At 39.2% G+C, this 20082-nt stretch overlaps 6 protein-coding genes across 6 annotated transcripts; 3 read left to right on the forward strand and 3 right to left on the reverse strand.

Moving 5' to 3' along the window:
* The first annotated feature begins 8456 nt into the window (after window positions 1-8456).
* On the forward strand, window positions 8457-9271 carry LOC128722973 (ADP-ribosylation factor-like protein 2). Its single transcript, XM_053816670.1, has 2 exons — window positions 8457-8534; window positions 8615-9271. The coding sequence occupies exons 1-2, from the start codon at window positions 8470-8472 to the stop codon at window positions 9102-9104; spliced, it is 555 nt and encodes a 184-aa protein (XP_053672645.1). The 5' UTR covers window positions 8457-8469; the 3' UTR covers window positions 9105-9271.
* LOC128722974 (uncharacterized) lies at window positions 9142-10432 on the reverse strand. The gene is made up of 2 exons (XM_053816671.1): window positions 9349-10432; window positions 9142-9276 (listed from the first exon to the last, which is right to left on the reverse strand). Exons 1-2 carry the CDS (start codon window positions 9519-9521, stop codon window positions 9174-9176), a joined length of 276 nt encoding a protein of 91 aa, XP_053672646.1. The 5' UTR covers window positions 9522-10432; the 3' UTR covers window positions 9142-9173.
* LOC128724426 (uncharacterized) lies at window positions 10286-14072 on the reverse strand. Its single transcript, XM_053818152.1, has 4 exons — window positions 13899-14072; window positions 13658-13810; window positions 13172-13590; window positions 10286-13088 (listed from the first exon to the last, which is right to left on the reverse strand). The coding sequence occupies exons 1-4, from the start codon at window positions 14070-14072 to the stop codon at window positions 10286-10288; spliced, it is 3549 nt and encodes a 1182-aa protein (XP_053674127.1).
* A 434-nt stretch (window positions 14073-14506) lies between these two features.
* LOC128726002 (ubiquitin-like domain-containing CTD phosphatase 1) lies at window positions 14507-15823 on the reverse strand. Its single transcript, XM_053819781.1, has 4 exons — window positions 15661-15823; window positions 15461-15528; window positions 15140-15392; window positions 14507-15056 (listed from the first exon to the last, which is right to left on the reverse strand). The coding sequence occupies exons 1-4, from the start codon at window positions 15821-15823 to the stop codon at window positions 14569-14571; spliced, it is 972 nt and encodes a 323-aa protein (XP_053675756.1). The 3' UTR covers window positions 14507-14568.
* Window positions 15824-16041: 218 nt separating this feature from the next.
* LOC128724427 (E3 ubiquitin-protein ligase FANCL) lies at window positions 16042-17321 on the forward strand. Its single transcript, XM_053818153.1, has 3 exons — window positions 16042-16116; window positions 16215-17135; window positions 17205-17321. The coding sequence occupies exons 1-3, from the start codon at window positions 16042-16044 to the stop codon at window positions 17319-17321; spliced, it is 1113 nt and encodes a 370-aa protein (XP_053674128.1).
* A 916-nt stretch (window positions 17322-18237) lies between these two features.
* LOC128724428 (uncharacterized protein CG4449) lies at window positions 18238-20015 on the forward strand. The gene is made up of 8 exons (XM_053818154.1): window positions 18238-18283; window positions 18356-18451; window positions 18590-18643; window positions 18721-18801; window positions 18862-19100; window positions 19210-19278; window positions 19341-19644; window positions 19714-20015. The coding sequence occupies exons 1-8, from the start codon at window positions 18238-18240 to the stop codon at window positions 20013-20015; spliced, it is 1191 nt and encodes a 396-aa protein (XP_053674129.1).
* The last annotated feature ends 67 nt before the right edge of the window (window positions 20016-20082 follow it).

The raw sequence follows: 20082 nt of genomic DNA on the forward strand, positions 1-20082 counted from the left end.
ATCAAATACAAAGAAATATTTAGTGCTTTTCGAGCAACCAATGAAAACTCTCAACAAAAGGTGGAAATGTTCAAAAACAAAACGAATATTCTCAAAGAAGAAATAAAACAGACTAATTCGATACAAAAGCAATTTTTAGCCAGAATTGGATTATTAGAATTGACTCTAATAGCCCACCAAGTAATATCATCAAATGAAGCCAAATATCGGATGATGAATATTGAGCATTTAGCTCCTACAGTAATAAATAAAATAAGAGATGAATTCTCAAGAAGTATTCCCGAAGACCATATGATACTGGGACAAGTTGCGTCAATAAAATTTGATGAATCTGATAAAATAGTGATTGCAATAAGAATAGTAATAATTAATTCCAAATAACACAATTCAGATGGTAGGGCTGTTAACAATCTACCGAAATCAGTTTTGCAAAGCTATCTAACGTAGCTAGACTAATCTTAAGAGTTGTAAAGCGAAATAACGATGTGTTCCTCTGTATAATAACTTCAAATATTTGTAAACCAAATAAAAGGTTTGAATAAAAATGCAATGCTATGCTATGCCAAATAAATCAGTTGTCGATCTAGAGCTCGAAAAGAAAAGACTTGTTTTAATCTCAACGAAAGAACGGAATTCTCCTCTCGGCTAAGACTGGCACACATCAGGGTACTCTACCCAAAACTATCCGAAAGTTCTGCTGAATTCGGAACCCCCATTCTGCGGCAAAAGGCGAGGAGCAACTAGCGGGACGATAATAGGGATCCAGTGAATTCTGCAGACAATTGATCTCGGGCGGAGAGATCCCTCTTATAATTGCTACGACCTGAGGGTAGCTTCGAACAGCAGGGCCATACCTTTGCGTGACCCTACATCCGGACATCCTACTCGTAACACCCGGGCTACAACTTAAAGCTGCTGTTCTAGACCGTTTTTGACCGGGCAATATCCTAATGTTTAAAGCTTCTCATTAGATGCTCTAGTTACAGAAAAAATTATGCACGACAACAAATGGTGGCTCCAGAAAGGAGATTACTCTACTCGCGCGAGTTATCATCCATCGTCACGTATCTTCTATTTTTTACAATATCTACAATAATGGAAAGGCCTGAGACGAATAAGCAACCGCTTACCTGCTCAGCGACTTACACCAAGTGGAAGTGTTAACTGGCGCCCGAATAGGGACCTGAAATCAAAGTGAGGTGATTTGAAAATATAAACCCTGCACAAACGACGAAGGACCACCACCTAACAAGATCACCGGATACTGCAATTCGCGAACATTTCTTCCGAAAGAAGCCGAGGACCCGTAGTAGGACCACCATCCAAAATGGACCACCCGGAGCATCAAGCAGCCTCGAAGAACGACAGAGCATGAGCTTCATCAGTTTTACATTGATTTTACTGTGAGTCACCTTATTTTTAAGCAAGATTAGTAAACGATAAAAAAGTGAAGAAAACAATTCAAGAAATTTTCCAGGGATTTAAAAAATTAGAATCTTAAACTTGATAGTAATCACACGAATCAATTCAAATAAAAGTGCATTCCAAGGTGTATGACTAAAAGGTGTATGATTTTGATAGGAAAAAGAAAAGACAGGAAGCATATTTTAAAAACAGGATGGTCACAGAAAACACAATGTCCTATGAGGAGTATATTCAAGTGGGTAAAATCCCAGATTTTGTCAAAGAGTTACCAGTTTTTGATGGTAAAGCTAGTGAATTAATGAGATGGGTGATGGAAGTGGAACACATACTACAAATGTACGCTAAACTTCCGAGGGATTCCGCAGCCTACCACGTGATCGAAGGTACAATTAGGCGAAAAATTAAGGGCGAAGCAGCTGATGTATTGAACTCTAACTGTGTTACAAGTCGTTGGTCACATATTAAATCAACCCTACTCCTCTACTATAAGGATAAAAGGGAATTGAAAACGCTGGATCACGAACTCAGCGCGATCAGCAAGAAACAAGGTGAAAGCCTGAGCAGTTATTTCAGTAGAGTAAACGATCTACAGAACGCTATAATTCGCTCAAGCTCAAACCGATCCGAAATATGCTGCTAATTTCGAAGCCTATTCAACATAATTCCGAGAGAAAGCTTTGGATTGCTTTATAAGAGGTTTGGATAATCCTCTCTGTTTTTTGTAAAAAAAATAATAATCCGTCAAATTTAAACGCGGCTTATAATTATTGTTTAGAATACTGCAATATCAATTTGGGGTCAGCACCATTCAAATCTGAACTTCGTTTTAACCACATTCCCAAACCTCGAGACCTTTATACACCACCTTCTAGGAGGACTGGTCATCATAGCCAAAACTACCCAGAACCACCCTTGCCGCCAAGAAATTTTTCGAATCAGGGCCAAAATTTCCATCCAAGGATTAATTTTCCCACCCCTCAGTATAGTCACACTAGGAATTATACCAATCGAGAATATATTGGTCCAGCCAATCAATATGGCCAAAATATCAATATACCAAATAATTATAACATTAGAAAAAATCCAGCTGAGCAAAAAAATAACGGCTATCCAGTGCCTATGGAAGTAGATCCATCCATACGATCGAAATCCCTTAATTATGCAAATAGAAGTCAGGAACGCAAGGGAACAGGACAACAAAGGCAACCATATGCAGTAGATGCTCCGTTAGACTATGTTGCAGGAAAATGGAAATCTAAGACAAACTTATGAACCAACTAATAGCATGTACCAAGAAGAGAATCATTTTTTAGATTGGGCCGCAAAATGGTGAAGCCATTTCTCCCATACATCTTTTTGCGGACAACACAGGGAGAATTTCCATTTTTGATAGATAGTGGATCTAATGTTAATCTAATATCGCCCAAACTCGCACATGCCTACATGCACTCAAAACCATACGAGCATTCTTGTTGTAGTATAAAAAGTACCACAGGCAAATTTAACGCCACTTCGACCATTGACATTGCATTTTTTTACCCTAGATCTAGCATAAAATTTCAATTTATTATGCACGATTTTCATTCATTCTTCTTTGGAATTCTCGGTACGTCAATTTTAAAAACGCTTGAAGCTCAATTATGCTTTAAAAATAATATCCTTACAATTATCACTGTTGCGTATGCAACGGTTTGTATTACAATTGTAACTTATGGTCTGGTTACGTTTTTTGGTGTCCTAAATACATATAGAAAAACAGTCATGGAAAAGGCCCGGAAAACGACAACCCGAGATAAGCAAAGTCTTAAAAATATAATAAAATCATAAGCAATAAGCATAACGCGCATAGGACCCACGGAGCGGATGTTAGACGGCCATAAACAAACACACTATGTACCAACCGAAAAGATATCATAACAAGATCTCGCACGAAATAAAGAAAAAAAACCATATGGCCCAGAACCATAAGCAAACGAAGCTTAGAAAAAGGTTCTATCTTCTTCACATGCACACGGTAATTATACCAACACGAGGATAAATTGTATCCGATACGAACTAACAAAATCAGATAATTTAGTATTTAAGCAACGAATATTTTTATATAAAGCAAATTTATATTCAGAAACTCAACGGAAAAACTTCTCCATTTTTTTTTAAATTTTGTTAACTTCTCCGTAAGCATTTGTTGTTGAATCTCATCCGGGTCCTCTACCCTCACCGATAATTGCATCAGTTGTTCCATTTTCGCAGCATATGTTTCTATACACCGAAAATACTATCGGGTAGTTAAATGAACATACGGGCGCAGTAATCACTTTTTGGGCAGAATCCCACACTTTAAAACCCACCGTCGGCGGCTGGACTTAAGGTTCAGAAGGTCATTTCCTTCGCGTGGCCGAACCCGAGATTCGCGCGCCAACAAAACTTATACATTTTTTGATACACGATCTTCGATCACATTAATAGAAAATGAAATCGCACAACAATTGAATTTGACGGGAAAAATGATCTGCTTCATCTATCTTGGAGCCAAGAATTTTCATCACATCAGGATGGAAGCCAGCAAGTGAAATCGGCTATTAGAGGCCAAGGAAAGAAAAGTTATAAACTTAAAAACGTACTGACGGTTGAAAATTTTAATCTACCTTTTTGGTCGTTGGATTACGAAGGCTTGTCTAAGCAATACCCTCACCTAAAGGGTTTACCTTTGAAAGGATTCAATAAAATTTGTCCTACCATAGTAATATGGATAAATCACAACCAGTTATTAATGGGGCTCGAAAATAGGTATGGTAAACCGGATGAACCTATTGTAATGAGGACTAAGGTGATTAATTTTTAGAAATTTTACATCAACTGGGAGAAACCGAAAGAATGGCCCTCTGCGCATTTTAATGACGAAATACTTCTCGATAGAAGATTTTGGTGTTAAACCAGTAAAGGAATCGCCAAGTTCTTCAGCAGACGCAAAAATAATTTTGAAAGATACGCTGCAATACAAAAATGGAAGATACGAAGTCGGATTGCTATGGAAGAACAATGACTATGGAACAACACCTGAAGAAATCCATCGGGCGTCACGTGGATTGTTTACAAGAAGTGTTGAATCAGCGAAAGGACTTCGCGACAAACGTGATCGCTCATTCTGAAGGGACCAACGCGACCGCGATCATAAAACCAGAATAAACATAACATAATCAGGGGAAATTCGAACGCGATCCCACACCTCATCTTAGCAATGCAAATTATGCTGACTATGACGATTGCTTAGTTTAGCACGAGAATAGGGTATATATATAATAGAACATAGAATAGAATAAAGAATAGAATAGAATAAAGTAATAATAATTTGAATAATATAAGGAATAATTTTCCCTCACACCAGTATAGTCGGGCTAAGAATTACACTCCCCAAAGGTACTGTTAGAAACAGGACTATTTATCTCGTCGGAAATAGTAAGTAAACAAAAAAAAAATCTGAGAAAATGCAGATTCAAAGAGAAATAAATATTGGTGCATAATGCAACCAAGAATAAGAAAACGAAAAGAGATAAGTTTAGTTTGTAAAGAAAGAATCAGCCGAGAATATGTAAGAACCGACGATAACGTTAACTGAAACTTGCGATACACCAAACATCCAATATTAACGATCATGGACGATGAAAATGAAATGAAAATGTTAGTCCAAACCTATATACGGCGAAGCAATAGTAAAGAACATGTGGGCATAATAAGTGCTTAGCTTAAAGATCTTTTATCTTACTTATACACATTATATTATAAGGCATTGTGTATAAGGCGAAGAAAATTTGAATGAAGAAGACACTCCCGTCTGAACACAAAAAACCTCTGTACGAGCGAGTGATCTCTTTGATTTGCATAGGTTGATTTTCACCCAGAGTCCATGTAAGTTAATATATCAGCAATAACTTCTCAAAAAAGTGTCAACATAGGATAAGTAGAAGAAGAGCTAAGCATCCTTGTTATAAAATCCTTGTAGTAAAAATGATAGACCCATGACTACCCATGTCAAACCACTAGGCTCACATGTTCTATCTGTTCACGATAAAATGGAGTACATGTTCCAAGGGTAATTTTTTATTTATTGTTACACTAACAGTTTTCTGTACCCTTTGAACAACTAAAACCTTCAACAGGTAGGCAAAAGCAACATTACCCAAATGGTCTAACGGGAACGTTACAAAAAATCAGTCAAGTAGAGTGCACTAAGTTGCGAAGCATCGGAGTATTTAAGTCAAAGTCCGATGGGTCTTATATCTAAATTTCCAATAGGTTAACCCAATTCGAAAATGTACGGCAATCACATCACTCTCTAGTTCTCTCTTTTCACATTTATGGATTATCCTTGGTACTTCAACGTTTTCATTTCCCATTTCTCACAGAATCGTATTTCAAATTGTCACACACGCATAGAATTTCGTTATTCAAATAACTTTCGTAGATTTTTTTTATATCGCATTTGTTGGCTGTCCACGGCACTGGTTATACCAATTTGTAACACCGATATTCACTAGACATTTTTTAACCCGATATTCACCAGACACCAATCTTTTTAACCACAAACTAATTAAATTATCTTCTTATAAGCACTTTATGTCGACCATATGATTGCGAGGCATATTTAAATGTACACTGTGGTCGTGGAATATTCATATCAGTTTGATAATAAAAAGAATTTCATAACTAAAATGGAATAACTTTATGCAAATTAATGTAAGCAAACGGGTATACGTAAATTTAAATTCCAATACTAGCAAAAATACAAAAATTGACGAAACGAAACATTAAACACTTTTTTTGCTGCGTCCGTTCTTCTCGTATGGGAAACGAGTCGCGTCTTGCTCTGGTAAGTGATCGTGTAAAACTGAACTGATCGCACGCGCATTCCGCACTTCCAACCTATTCGTAATACGATCCCATACGCTGAATGGGTAAATCCTGTAACGGTTTTGTAGCAAACGATAGACGGGTGGAAGATTTTCTTTTCCTCGTTCTATGCAGTAATAAAAGAGACAAAAACATATTTTTTACCTTAAATGAACATTACACCAATGTGCTTTTGAAAAAGGTAGTAACAATGTTTTTTTATATTTGTTGGAACTTGATCGAAAAGTCTACCCTTTATGGGTCAAAATCTAGCACAGGCAATTATATTGTCGTTGAAAAACGTACTATAAGTAGTTTTTTAGGTACTGTGAACGAAATGGGAATTCAGCGTTGGAAATTCAGGGAATGCCCGTTTTTGCTGCAGGATGGCAGTTAAACGATCATCTACTCTGATTGTTGTATCCTAATCTGTCTGATTCTTACGAAATCTTCTTAACCGCGAGTTATGGCAAACGACCGCTCGGTGCAGATAAAACATAATTTTGTTTAATTTTCGTTTTGGACAACAAGTCCTTACTATCTGAACCTTACAATCGAGCTCAGCTTGGTGTGCCACTAATTTTTTATATGGAAATTTATCTGGATATGGTTCGAGGCCCGATCGCGTTCGATCGCGTCTGTTCTTAGAATATCCGTTTGCGATTGCCCTAGCTTAGACTAAACATACGTTCACGCAGCTTGTCGAAGGGTTGCTTTGAAGGTGGTCTGTAGCTTCGTGGTTTGGAGTACTTACGTTGGGGATGTGATCATCTCATCCTTTCTGGGTGTCCCTTTGGAGTGCGTACGTTGGTGATGTGACAATCACATCGTTTCCGTCCGTCGCGACACTCTCGAATCCGATATTACTCGTGGGGGGAATCTGAACTAGAACTGTATGGTTTGAAGCACCTTGTGATGTTGCTAACTCGCCTTCGAGCAGAAGATGCTCAAAAAGATTTTCGAAATATGTTTGGAAGCCACGCTAATCGTATGGGACCGCATAACGCAGTCCAACGTTCTTTTTACGATACTCAAATGGACATGATCAAATGGACAAATGATCAAATGGAGAGAATACATAAAGGCTTAGACCGCTAGCGGTTCTAACTCCAGTTAAGTAAGCAGATAGAAGCCTTACTACACGATAACATATAAATTTAATTGTATGACTGTCGATTACATAAACTACTTTTCAATTTACTTCTCTGTTGCAAAAATTAAAGATAAATCCTTGTTAAAATAGATTTTATAAAATGGTATAACTAATTTTTCAAGATGGTTCGGAGCTACGTTAAAATTGCCATCTGCTTTGCAGACCATGTGGGATTCCCAGAATATGCTTTTACCCAAATAGACTGGCTGCGTTTTTCGTGTTTTATAATCAAGGAAGCAAAAACCACTTATCCTTTCTATACACCGCACGTTTCCTGTGTTTATTATTAGGTGGTTACCGATACTTTCGTTTCGCACAATACTTCTACCTCCGAAAGCGAGCATTACCAGCCTGTCTACTTTTTGTAAAACAAACTTTGTAAATAAACTTTTAGTGATCCTTATCGATGGTACAGCTTAAGCATCCTTATTCAAAAAGCTAAAGCTATTTTGAATGAAATGGGTGTATTGATTTTAAAAAACAGTAATATTGTTAGCATCTTTAGAACTTATCTGTTTCGCTGTTGAGATTTAAGAGGTCCTTCAATTTAAAACACGAATCAAGCAACCCGTTGAAGTTAAATTATACTCTAGGAATCCAAAACTACATGATCTCCGATCCAGATGAAAATTTTAACATTGCTTCGAATCATCTTGAGGGATTTTAAGGGCTACATCATTTTACAATAACTTGTGCTTCAAGGAATTATTAAATTATAACATTAAGTAGCAACACATTTTTACAAGTTAATTTAAGCAAGTTAATTCAATACATGCAGTTTTAGAGCTTGTTTTACTGATATTTTTCTTATTACATAAAGCTATTTTGTAATGCGATTACCACAGTTTCGAGGCTTTTTGGATTCTACTTCAACTAGCAGTAATAAACAAAGTTCAATGCCGTCTTTTGCTTTGTTTTGTTCCGTTTCGCTGTCACTTATGAAAAAATGTAAATATAAGCAACTTGATCGCCAGCCGTTCCGATTCATCTTTTCTCCAGACAAGATGGGATTTCTCACTATTTTAAAGAAGATGAAACAAAAAGAAAAGGAGATGCGAATACTTCTATTGTGCGTAGTGGAGCTGAAAAAATTCCATCAATAGAAAATATCTAATTATTAATGCCGTTTAATTGTTTTCTGTTTTGCAGAGGTCTGGACAATGCCGGAAAAACTACCATTCTAAAACGGTTCAACGGTGAACCTATCGATCAAATATCGCCCACGCTTGGGTTCAACATCAAAACGCTACACTACAATGATTACGTGCTAAACATGTGGGACGTCGGAGGACAGAAATCGCTGCGATCGTATTGGCGCAATTATTTTGAGTGTACCGATGGGCTGATATGGGTCGTTGATAGCACAGACCGAATGCGCATGGAATCATGTCGCGAGGAATTGAAGCTGTTGCTGCTGGAAGAACGACTGGCCGGTGCGACATTGCTCGTGCTGGCCAATAAGCAAGACCTACCCGGTGCATTGACGGCCAACGAAATCAAGGACATTCTACTGCTGGATAAAATAGAAACGCATCACTGGTCCATACAAAGCGTTAGTGCCGTCACGGGAGGCAAACTGGTAGAGGCGATCGACTGGCTGGTGGAGGATATTTCTAAACGAATCTTTACTCTGGATTAGCACTACTAAAATAACGAAACGATTGACATACTCCATATCACTATATTTATTTTCCATTCCAATGTAAATTCAATTGCAACGTGATGCGCTGTTCCAGATGCGATGTTTTGTTTTTGAGTTCATTTTGTCACTGGTACTTAATGGCGTCAAATGTGCTGTATCAACGATGTTCCTACGGACAAATTCGGTTCAAAATACAATCAAAATTCCGTTTCAAGATTCGTGTTTGGTAAAAAAAACTTACTTAAAATCTTCATAATTTTTCGTTGTCAGCACCGCCCTGAGTTTCGCTTCATTCCTAACGTTGTAGAGAATGTCTTGACGAATCTGTTCCAAACAGAGTGCCTCCAGCGCGATGATGTCCTCCGGAGTAATCCATGCAGGCTGATCGGCGTTCCTAAGTCTGTCTTCTGCCATGACAAATTTGCTATTCCAAACGAGCAACACGAACTGCGAATAAAACTTTCGCTGTATCCCATGACAACCAGGTGCTACACGTATGCACGTTTAATTTCGGTCAAACATTTCTAGCTATAGTGCTTGAATTTTATGCTCGTAAAACAAATTTTTTTTTAATGTATTTCACTAATGCTTTACGTGTTTATTCATCTGAATGTATGAGTCTAATACGTATATTTTCTTTTTAAATTTTATTTTCAAATGCACTATTGACTGAACCTAACGGATAGTTGTTATATATATATTAATTCCCTCACTATGTACACAATTATTTACCTTTCCAACCGTTTGGTACATGTCTCGCAATCGTTTTAAAGAAATCCAACTGCTTCAAAGAATCAATATTGCTCCAAGGCAGGTTTATTCCCCAAAATCGCACTATCCTGCCAAAAGAGTGTAACATACACGAGTCAAAAAAATAATCTTTTAAAGGTTTAATAAAAAGAAGTTTCAAACTTTTAATCTTAAAATCGTAAGACGATTCGGCTCCATTTTTACGGAATAGCAAAGTAAAGTATAGAGCTAATGAAAAATTTGATGTAAAAATCCCTTTTCTACATAGACCCGGTGAGTCAAAAATTTAAATCGGGATGTACTGAGTGCGGAAGTGTGTCGAACGACAACTTAGTTTCGATCAGTAATTCAGTTTCCAAAAAAATCTAATTTTTGTTTTAAGCTATACACTGATACATGTTAATTCTAACTAAACTGTTGCATTCTACCTATGGCTTCAAGCAAGGATCCTCCGAACGAATATCACTTTTGGAAAAGACTTCCCCCTGATTATCTTTCTCGTTCTGTGTACTGGTATTAGAACTAGTTTCCTCTTCCTTTTCCATTACTGGCGTTTGTTGTTTATCAAAGTTTGTTTCTTGTTCGACCACATTTTCGGTCACATCACACCTGCTGTCTTGAGACTCAACGTGTGGTTCAGTAATTGCGAAACTGTCCTTTGCATTCCCGCCTTGCATCTCCAACTCCTGATTCTTCTGTTCATCAACAGATAAAACATGTGGTTCAGTAATTGCAAAACTGTCCTTTGCATTCCCGCCTTGCATCTCCAACTCCTGATTCTTCTGTTCATCAACAGATAAAACATGTGGTTCAGTAATTGCAAAACTGTCGTTTGCATTCCCGCCTTGCATCTTCAACTCCTGATCCTTCTGTTCATCAACAGATAAATTATGGCTCGACGAATCCAGCTCTTTTCCAAATACTTCAGGACTATTCCGCTCATCAACCTGCAAGATACCGTCATCCGATTTCGTTGGCTCATTCGCTGTTTTCTGACAATCGGGCTCTTTTGAGTTGTCTTCCCGTTCATTTGCATCATTCTGAACTGATTCATGAATCGTTGTAACAGACGCTATCGTGAGCTCGCTAACGCTTTTCGGTGGAAAAATATTGCACGCCGTTTGCTCTTCTGTAACTGAATCTGCTAACGTTGAAGGTTGTAATTGTTCCGATTCTTCCGACCTGCTTGCACTGGGTTCATCATTAGTGGGTTCGTTTTCCGATAACACCGCAGAATCGGTACCGGCACTAGGCACCGATAAATGTTCATCGGGATTGATCGATTTTACCTGCGATATCACCGGCAAACTTAACCGTTCCGATTGCGTACTAAGCGAGGATGTCTCGTTGCATGAGGAATCCTCCGACGTATTAAATGCCTGATGGCTATTCTTTTGTTTCATCAGAGCAAATGGATTAATCATTACGTTTGACTTGAGACTCGAGGTGCCACCCGGTCGCTGGCTAGACTTCGATCCGATTATTCTTCCAATCGACAAACTTAGTGGATTGAATGATTTACGCAACGCATTCTGACTGCAAAGAAACCCATTAACAGGTGCTTTTGTCTTCCTTCCGATTCGTTCCTCGTCGCTAAGTTCCTGTTTGATGCGCGTTCCATCAAAAGCAATGAAATCGACACCTCCTGTCGGCTCGCCTTCATCAAATACTGGTTGTATCGCTGTGCAATGTCCAGCTAAATCATCCTGCGATTCAGTTTTAACTCGTACTGACGTAATATCGAAGGATGTCAAATAATCAGGACAAGCCTCCATCTCGTCTATTTCCCTATGCGTATTTTCATCCATATCAAGCTGTTCTTGTTTTATGCGCATCCCGGTGTCCATTTTTTCTTCAGGATAGTTCATTGGTTCACGTAAAGTATTTTCCGTTGGCGGCGTAGGAAGTAAACTGGTAGCACCTTCAATTACTGAAGCGTTCAGCAGTCCCTTTTCTTTTTTGATCTTTATTCGCAGCGCCTGATATTTTGACACGGGCGAACTAGGACACATGTTGTCAGAATGATGAGATAGGGGTTCCTCAGGTTCCGCCTCATCCAGGGGTTCTTGCTTAACAACGACACATGCTGCCATAGGTTCACAACTTTCATCATTTCGCTGTACATCCTCATCGAACGTCATCGGTTCCTGTTTCATCTGTACTACACAATGTTGTGTCGGTTGCAACTCCTCTTCGATCTCAGCCTCCTGTGATGTAGCAGGCAAGTCCGGCGGGAACATATCCGCTGCATTACCAATCGAGCAGAGGTCAGGTGTCCTATTTGAAGCGCATCCGACAGCTGCGTCGTTATCTTCATTGTCAGTGTTACCATCGTCATTGTCAGCAAAACTTTCCCCGACTTCAGCCTCGTCGTTGGCATAATCGCTAATTTCGTCGTTACCATCGGGGATTGCAGCATCTGCATTCAATCCATTCTGTACGCTTTCACAGTTCGCCAATGTTGCAAGCATACTTTGGTCGTCACTCTCCTCTTGCTTAATGTTAGCCATCGCCAACACAACCATCGGTGGGTTGGCGGTCCCAGGAACCTCATCCGTTCGATCCTTTTTCTTCCTCTTTTTGCGCACCTTCGAGATGGACGCGATAGCCTCATTCACTGAGGACAGCATATTGCTGATGGTAGTGATATCCGAGTTTCCATCAACCGACGCTCCAGAGCGCAACAGTGCGGCTATCTTATCCGTTTCTTCTTCTAAACTAGCCTTCGCACGTTTGCGCTCGCCCTCCGCAATGTGTTCGAACGTTTCCTCGCTCGAAGGCAGGCTTCCATCGGCGGTAGTAGTTTCCAGTTTAATATCAGGCGATTCGTGTAGCGGTGATAGCGGTAGTTCCATCGTTTCTACTTTCATACTTTCTCGTGCCGAAGCTGAAGGGCGCCCTCTTCGCTTTCCTCCTTCGCGAGTTAATGCGTTCAGCACACCATTGGCAGATTCTACCGCGCTAGATTCGTCTTTAGGTATCAGTATTGGCTCCAGCTGCGCGAGTGTCCCAGTACAATACAGCATGTAGTGGCGCGTGAGAAGGTTTTTCTTCAAGAAATACTTCCCACACTTCGGGCAGTTAGCCCGCGCCCGTATAAAGCACGCGTGCCATTCATACAGGTTTCGAGTTTTGAACACTTTCTTACAAAGAGTACAGCGCAAATCAGGCGCAATGATTGCAGCACTCTTCACGCTAGACACTCGAATGCAAGCATTCATTAAAACATGCCTGAAACAATGGAGGAAATTCGATTTATCTGTTAACCTACGACACTACGGCTACAATGTGGCGATGCTCAGCCATGCGCTTACTTGTTCAACGTCCCGATCTTCACGAATTTCTTCTTGCATCGGAAACAACCAAACGGCATGCGTGTGAGCTTGTGCCACAAATTATGATCTTTGTACTCAGAGGCCGTGTCAAAGTACTCCATACACGATGCACAGCCAAATTTGTGTATCAGAGGTGTGTGCTTCACTACGAGGTGCCGCTCGAGGTCGGAATTTTGGTTGTACGTCTCCTTGCAGTACTGACAACAGTACTCATACTTCATCCTCTTTTCAGTCGATGCCTCTAGTGTTGGCTTCAGATCAGGTTGGTCGCTGCTGCATGCCTCACCTAAGCCTTGAGAATTTTTTTTGTTTCTCGTTTTTGGACCACGTTTTGCACTCGTTTTCTTGCCGTCTATGAAATTCTTGACATCTTCCTCGGGTGGGGCTTCGGATTTCATCTACGAAAGGCACGCGTAATAAATTTCCGTTTGTCAACAGTCCCGTTAGGGCATGAGAAATACTTACCAACGATATTGAAGGATATACAATAGGTAGGTTAAGAATGGTACGCGTCTGAAGGTTTGTCGAAGCACACATTAAACGATACTCATAGAAATCGTTCACCTTATCCACACACAGTGAACATATCTGCTGAGGCATTTGATCTTGTTTATGCACCTGTTTAGTGAGTAAATAAAAAATAACAAACATTCAATGAATCGGTATCAGAGCTTTAGGACTTTTGGCCCACATTCGATTTTCTTACCTTAATTCCGACACACTCCTCTATCTTTCTGGCCAACGAAGGTTCTTCTTCGTCGGTGATGTAAATGGTCTCTTGCAAATCTAGTATTAGAACTTTGTCCGGATTATCTACACCACACAAACGGCAAATATTTTGCACTTGCTGATGTAAAATGTTTATCGAGAACCGCTCCATCGTGCTGTTTACTGCCAGCCACAAGTAGCTATTCTTTTAGTAGTAAACCCAACGGTTCGATTGTAGATTGGTACAAATCAACAATCAACAAATTTTAGCCCCAACATCCTGCACTGTTTTTGCTACAAGAGCAGAAATACCCTGCATTGTTTGACAATTACGGGTTTCGACAAAGCGAAGCCACCGAGAAGCTGTCAAAAAATCGAAATTCAACTAAAAATATCAAATTATCTGCAACCAAGGTTTGTGTCCAGGATAATGCAACTGCTGGCAATTGCATTATTTTCTGTACTTTCATGGGCATGCACTCGATCATGATGCACTAATGCACTTACATTTTTTTGATCCACATAAAAAGCTGCCGATCTGAATATTTGAAATACGTTTTTAAATAACAACAAATGTTGCAGCTTTGTTTGCTTTTATTCCCGACATACAACTTTTCAGTGCGATTTTATCGACAATGGGCGAATCCCGTCTGCTAACACCACAGAAATCAATGAGATCGTTTCTTTGACAAATAATCCTCCCACCGCCGGTGATTGAGTGTATCAAAATCATCGCAGTTTTCCGCAATAGCCTTCAAATATTTTGCCAACTTGACCAATTCCTTGTCCTTGTGACGGTTCAGATGAGCCTCGGAGAATGGTTTGATGCGCAATCCCGACTTGGGATTCATCAGAAAGTTTCGGCGCAGATCGTCGAACATGATCGTGTTTTTCGACGAGTACTGGCTGTATTTACCCCAAATTACACCCAACGGTTTAACCTCAATTACACCGCGCAACGGGCACAACACCGTAATCATTGCTGCATCATCTAGCATAAACACCAGCTTGTAATCCCGTGATTCATCCGTTACGCCGAGAAGCTTCATCTTTTCCACTATCCATCTCATGGACGTAGCCGACCAAATCGCAATATCGTAATCTTGATATGCTGATGATAAAAATTCGTGTAAATATGGTCGCATCAGTTCAGCTCCTATGATAAAACGATACAGAATTCCCAAATTAATATTTATTGCCCTCCGATTTATTGGCCAGCCGAACGAAACATATACGTACCATTTTCAGCCGCGGAACGATGATCGAATATCGTATAGTCAATGTCCAACACAAGCAACCTTTTCCCTTCGCGAGGTGGGTTCATCTCTTTTAGATTATAATCCTTAATGCGTCTGTTGATTTTAGCTAAGAAAACATCCTTGTTTTCTAATGGAACGTTGTCTTCCTCTTCATTGTCCAGATCGTTCACGACACTTCCAATATCCGATGGTCTCGAGGAGGCCTCTTTAATATCAGACTCCAACGAACCTACCTTTTGTAGCGAAATATTACAATAGTCAATCATACATACTACCGTTTTACTTTCAACTCCGTACTTACCATCATAACTTTAAAATTGGGCTTCAGCTCTAAAGCTCCCAATCTAACATCATCTGTTACCGGCTTTCCTGTAATCATGCATTGCAGCGTAAGAAGCGATAACATTAGAAGCTACTCTCTTCGGCAATTTCTACGTACACTCTTTCTTTGCAATCAGTGCAGCATACTATTGCAGCTTAACTACTACATTTTGCACCCACCTTTGTACTTCAAATTTAGCAGCTTCTGTCGTTCCGGTCTGACCTGTGTTTTTTTACAGATCTCATGCCGCAGAACAGCAACCGTGTCATGTTCGGTGAGATCCTCAATGGGATATTCTTTTCCACTCCATTTTATGATAAACGTAACCTCTTTCGTGTCCATTTCCATAAATGCCTTAGCCTTCTTGTAGAGTAGATGTTTTTCTTTCGCAGCTTCCGTTTATCCTTGCTAGCTGCAGCGATTTTGACAGCACACCATTAATTGGTATCGCTTTGAATGCGTCATATTGAACGCCGTGAAAAGTCACAACAACCCACAGCGAGGCGCGAAAGCTCATAGTAAACGTACTCATAAGAAACAATTGGTGTGCTATTCAGAATATGGAGGACTTTTTGCGAAAATACCCATTCCTGGTGCAGATGGAACCATCATATTTTATAGGGCTGTATAAGCAAGTAATTTTGAGTGATTGCGGATTCTATTTAAACTTTTAAACCATATTAAACTTTGTTTAACTTCACTGTTACATTTGTAATATACCCCTTTTCGGTAGGTTTTCAAATTGGAATTTTGTTTCCCATGTTATCCATCCACGGAAAAGCACAGAGTAAATGTGTTTCGGGGTAATTCCCCGGTAATTTTAGGCCCAGAGCTATCAGCCATCCCCGAAGTTGATAATTATGTTGACAGCCTGCTAAAATCTCTTCAACGTTTCGACACTAAACTTAATGCTCATTCATCGTCTGCTATAAGCAATCAGGAATCAACGGTGTTGGTTATGCTATCATTGGAGATACTATCGATTAATCGTCAATACGGTTGTCAAGCAGAATTTGACCAAAATTTAACGGTTGTAGAATTTTCGTGCTTTGAAAATAAAGAAAAGCACAAGATTACACTAAAACGAACTATAGGCCACGATTACAGAGTGAGCCAGCACACTCTACCCGTTCTTCAAGTATCGGAGATGTTCAAACGGCAGACCTCGCTGCAAAGACACATTCAAACGTTTTTGGATACTCTCGAGCAGCTAGACGAATTTTACAACAATTTAAACACCATCGATGAACTCTGTTATGTTATACTTCCCGCCAAGATAGACACCAGAACCACCTACAGAATTTTCAAATATGATCAGAAAGTGTTTTTGAAAGTTGCCCTGCATCCGCTACAACAAACCGCGGTGGATATAGCGTTTTTTGGCCCCACAAAATTAGTTGCTAAGCTAAGAGAAACCTACGATGATAGACAGAAAGATTGGGACCCGGAATATAACGTTTACACCAATTTACTTCGAATATTCAACATGATTGCTTTTCCGATGCGACCAACTGGACCTGTAGGTAGTGCATCGGAATGCGAAACATCTTGTGGCATCTGCATGGACTATCACGATACCGATGACCATATTCCAATAATTTCGTGTGACAATGACCAATGCAAGCTTATTTTTCACGTCCATTGTCTCAGAGAGGTGTAACATCACATGATTTTGCTTTGAACAAAATCATAATTTTGATCCTTTTCAAACTTATCTTTTCAGTGGTTTTCAGCACAACGGGAGAGTAAAAAGATGTTCTCAATCTCTATTGGAAAATGTCCATTCTGTACACACAAAATATCCTCAAGTTTTGACGATATAATGAGTTTGTTAGCTTAAGTGAGTGTAAATTTCAATAAATATTATTATGTTGTTATACGTATGATATTGTATCGCTTTACATTATTGAGAAAATAACGTTTACTTTCATTTGTAACTAAGCGTTAATTAACGTTTAATTTATAATTGAGCTGACTCTTCTGGCAAGTGCTCCTACCATGAACAAGAACACGCGCCCCACAAAGGCAGCATGCTGAACGTTGTCAAATCAGTCAGTCAATCAAAATAATATTTCACGAATTTATCGAAAAAAGCATAACATTTAATGCAAAAATCAATAGGGAGAATATATATTGAATACCCCTAGGGGCCACTTCAAGTATTTTCAAAGGATGACCACTTCTTTGTAGGTTCGACTAGCTGGAGTCAAGTGCGCTTGGATAGGTTGGGTTGTAATTGTTATTCTATGGTTTGTTTTGTTTGGTTTGTTTTATTTTGATTAGTTTTGTTATATTGTTAGGTTCGGTTGGTTAGTTTGGTTGGTTGATATGGTTGAATTGTTTATCTCGTAGATTTGAAATTTCTATTTTGGCTGGTTTGTGTTTATATCTGCTTCCTCATTACTGAGGGGTTCCTCATATTGATATATTGTTGATCTATGCGAAGTTTTTGATGTTTTTTATAGTTTTACCGGTAGGGCTCCTCCAGTCAGCATTTAATATTTGGAAGCTTATGTTGGGATTTTTTCTTCTGGTTTTGTGATATTTCCTGCAGAAGAAAATTTTAATCACTTATACTAATTGTATTCACTTGCTATCTGAACATAAACAAGCATCGCAACCTTTTGCACTAATATGTTATGATTCGAATCAGTTGTCAAATCTTCAACTGACTGTCGATATAATAATAATATAAGCGCGTTTATTGGTTTGTGGATTTTTCAGTACGATATATCCGTTAAGATTTAGTTGATACGATGTCCGGGAGTGATATTTTTGGAAATTTGGATAATTTTCTTGAAAGTAAGCTAGCTTATTTCTCACTAGCGATAACGTGGTTGATTTGCTAACAAACATTCACGCTGTATTCGTTAGACTACGACGATGATTTCGCATCTACAAGCGCGTTATCCGAAGTAGAAAACGGCATTTCTAGTGAACCAAACCAAGGATGCAATCAGGAGGAATCAAGTAAAAGAGAAGAAACCAAAAGCAGGAGTAAACTGGGAAAAAATCTAAAAGGACATCGATCGAAATCCAATCCCAAAAATGCAACTGCTATAGCACAAAATGTCCCCACCAGGTCGTCCGATCCTGTTCCCGCTTCAGAACCTTCATCAACTCCGTCCATAGACAATATTGTTCAAAACAGCAATGTAGAAGGTGAGTTTTTGATGGCATCCGTGGATTTGTAATTTCGACATTTCTAGCAGCATGCACTATCTTTACAACAATTTTAGATGACATGCAACGAATAAATAATCTATTTGATTCAATTTATAAAACCAACAACCCAGTGGTAAATGAATTTCTCAAGTCCAGTAAGCAAACCAAGTTTTCTTTACCCAATGCTCGAATGAACATACTAATCTTTTATACAGGTCATGCAACCAAAATGAAACGCAGCATTGCTTTATTGAATGATAATTACCAGAAAAAACCTTCAAGGAGAGCAAACGATGGAAAGTTCAAAAAAAAGATTGAATCTTTATTGGTGAAATTATCACACCTAAATGTGCTGGTATCGAATGTATTGTTGCCAGTAGTAGCTCCCAGCATGCCAGCTACACGACGTCGATCCCGAAGAATAAATGGTGGCAATGATGCTGCGCTGGATGTGGTATGTAAATAACCATAGTTACGATTATTTCGTTGCGTATTTCGCCAACATTTTTCAATTCATGTTACCAGTGAAAATAATGCATAATTTTTTTTTTGCTGCACGATAGATTGTATTAGATCCGGACGATGATGTACCTACTACGAGCTCAAGAGCAGCAACAGCAAGTTCGAATGTCGTAAGTAATGCTATAACATAGATGTAAGGACAATGACCGCTTAGCAAATCATATCCTTACAGATATCCGTAGACTCTGATGATGATGAGGTGATATCTCTGCTAGATGATTCACTTCCGAAGCTGCACAACGCTGCGGATGATTCTTTCGAAACCGAAAACTATGAAATGAGAATCAAAGTTAAGTGGGGCATGGGTGTTGATACATTCATTCTTCGTAAATTCCAAAAGTTTGGTGACATTATTGCCCGACTAGCCGCAAAGGAGTCTGCAGATAAGTCGTGCATTCTGCTGAACTTGGATGATAGAATAGTTTACGCCACCGACACACCGGATTCTATCGGTTACAAACCTCACCAATTTATCTGTATGTACTTTCTTTCTAACACATTCTGATGGAACAGTATAAATGACTTTTGTTTTATCTCGTATCTAGCCGGTCGAATTTTGAAGGATAAAGCGCCTGTTATGGCTAAAGCCCCAGCGTCATCGGGCTGCATAAATACCAACGCTATTACGGTCAAAGTGCAAATGGAAAAACGGAAGGAACCGCTGCGTTTGGAGATAGGAAAGGATCAAACCATGTCCGTTTTGATAATCAAGTGCGCCGAAGAGCTAAACTGCCATCCCAATAATATTAGACTTTACTTCGACGGCGAGCAGGTTGATAACAATAGCAAGCCGGACGATCTAGAGCTTGAGGGTGATGAGATGATGGACATACGATTTGTCAAATAGTATGTGTGTTTTGTTATAAGTCCATAAGTCCATAAAGTCCAATAAACGCATTTTTTGTACGTAGTAC

Source organism: Anopheles nili, chromosome 3, assembly GCF_943737925.1.
Source record: "Anopheles nili chromosome 3, idAnoNiliSN_F5_01, whole genome shotgun sequence".
In the NCBI taxonomy this organism is placed as follows: Eukaryota; Metazoa; Arthropoda; class Insecta; order Diptera; family Culicidae; genus Anopheles; species Anopheles nili.

Excerpts from the sequence above, each read along its gene's own strand:
- LOC128722973 (XM_053816670.1), top strand. The coding sequence starts at position 8,470 with ATGGGATTTCTCACTATTTTAAAGAAGATGAAACAAAAAGAAAAGGAG. Across the intron at positions 8,535-8,614 it reads GAGATGCGAATACTTCTATT|AGGTCTGGACAATGCCGGAA; the intron begins GTGCGTAGTGGA and ends TCTGTTTTGCAG.
- LOC128722974 (XM_053816671.1), bottom strand. The coding sequence starts at position 9,521 with ATGGCAGAAGACAGACTTAGGAACGCCGATCAGCCTGCATGGATTACT. Across the intron at positions 9,277-9,348 it reads AAAAATTATGAAGATTTTAA|GAACATCGTTGATACAGCAC; the intron begins GTAAGTTTTTTT and ends ATTTGTCCGTAG.
- LOC128724426 (XM_053818152.1), bottom strand. The coding sequence starts at position 14,072 with ATGGAGCGGTTCTCGATAAACATTTTACATCAGCAAGTGCAAAATATT. Across the intron at positions 13,811-13,898 it reads AGGAGTGTGTCGGAATTAAG|GTGCATAAACAAGATCAAAT; the intron begins GTAAGAAAATCG and ends CTCACTAAACAG. Across the intron at positions 13,089-13,171 it reads AAGATCGGGACGTTGAACAA|GCATGTTTTAATGAATGCTT; the intron begins GTAAGCGCATGG and ends CCATTGTTTCAG.
- LOC128726002 (XM_053819781.1), bottom strand. The coding sequence starts at position 15,823 with ATGGACACGAAAGAGGTTACGTTTATCATAAAATGGAGTGGAAAAGAA. Across the intron at positions 15,393-15,460 it reads CCAATTTTAAAGTTATGATG|GTAGGTTCGTTGGAGTCTGA; the intron begins GTAAGTACGGAG and ends TCGCTACAAAAG. Across the intron at positions 15,057-15,139 it reads TCGTTCCGCGGCTGAAAATG|GAGCTGAACTGATGCGACCA; the intron begins GTACGTATATGT and ends GTTTTATCATAG.
- LOC128724427 (XM_053818153.1), top strand. The coding sequence starts at position 16,042 with ATGGAGGACTTTTTGCGAAAATACCCATTCCTGGTGCAGATGGAACCA. Across the intron at positions 16,117-16,214 it reads TTATAGGGCTGTATAAGCAA|GTTTTCAAATTGGAATTTTG; the intron begins GTAATTTTGAGT and ends CCTTTTCGGTAG. Across the intron at positions 17,136-17,204 it reads ACGTCCATTGTCTCAGAGAG|TGGTTTTCAGCACAACGGGA; the intron begins GTGTAACATCAC and ends TTATCTTTTCAG.
- LOC128724428 (XM_053818154.1), top strand. The coding sequence starts at position 18,238 with ATGTCCGGGAGTGATATTTTTGGAAATTTGGATAATTTTCTTGAAA. Across the intron at positions 18,802-18,861 it reads AAATGAATTTCTCAAGTCCA|GTCATGCAACCAAAATGAAA; the intron begins GTAAGCAAACCA and ends TCTTTTATACAG. Across the intron at positions 19,101-19,209 it reads ATGATGCTGCGCTGGATGTG|ATTGTATTAGATCCGGACGA; the intron begins GTATGTAAATAA and ends GCTGCACGATAG.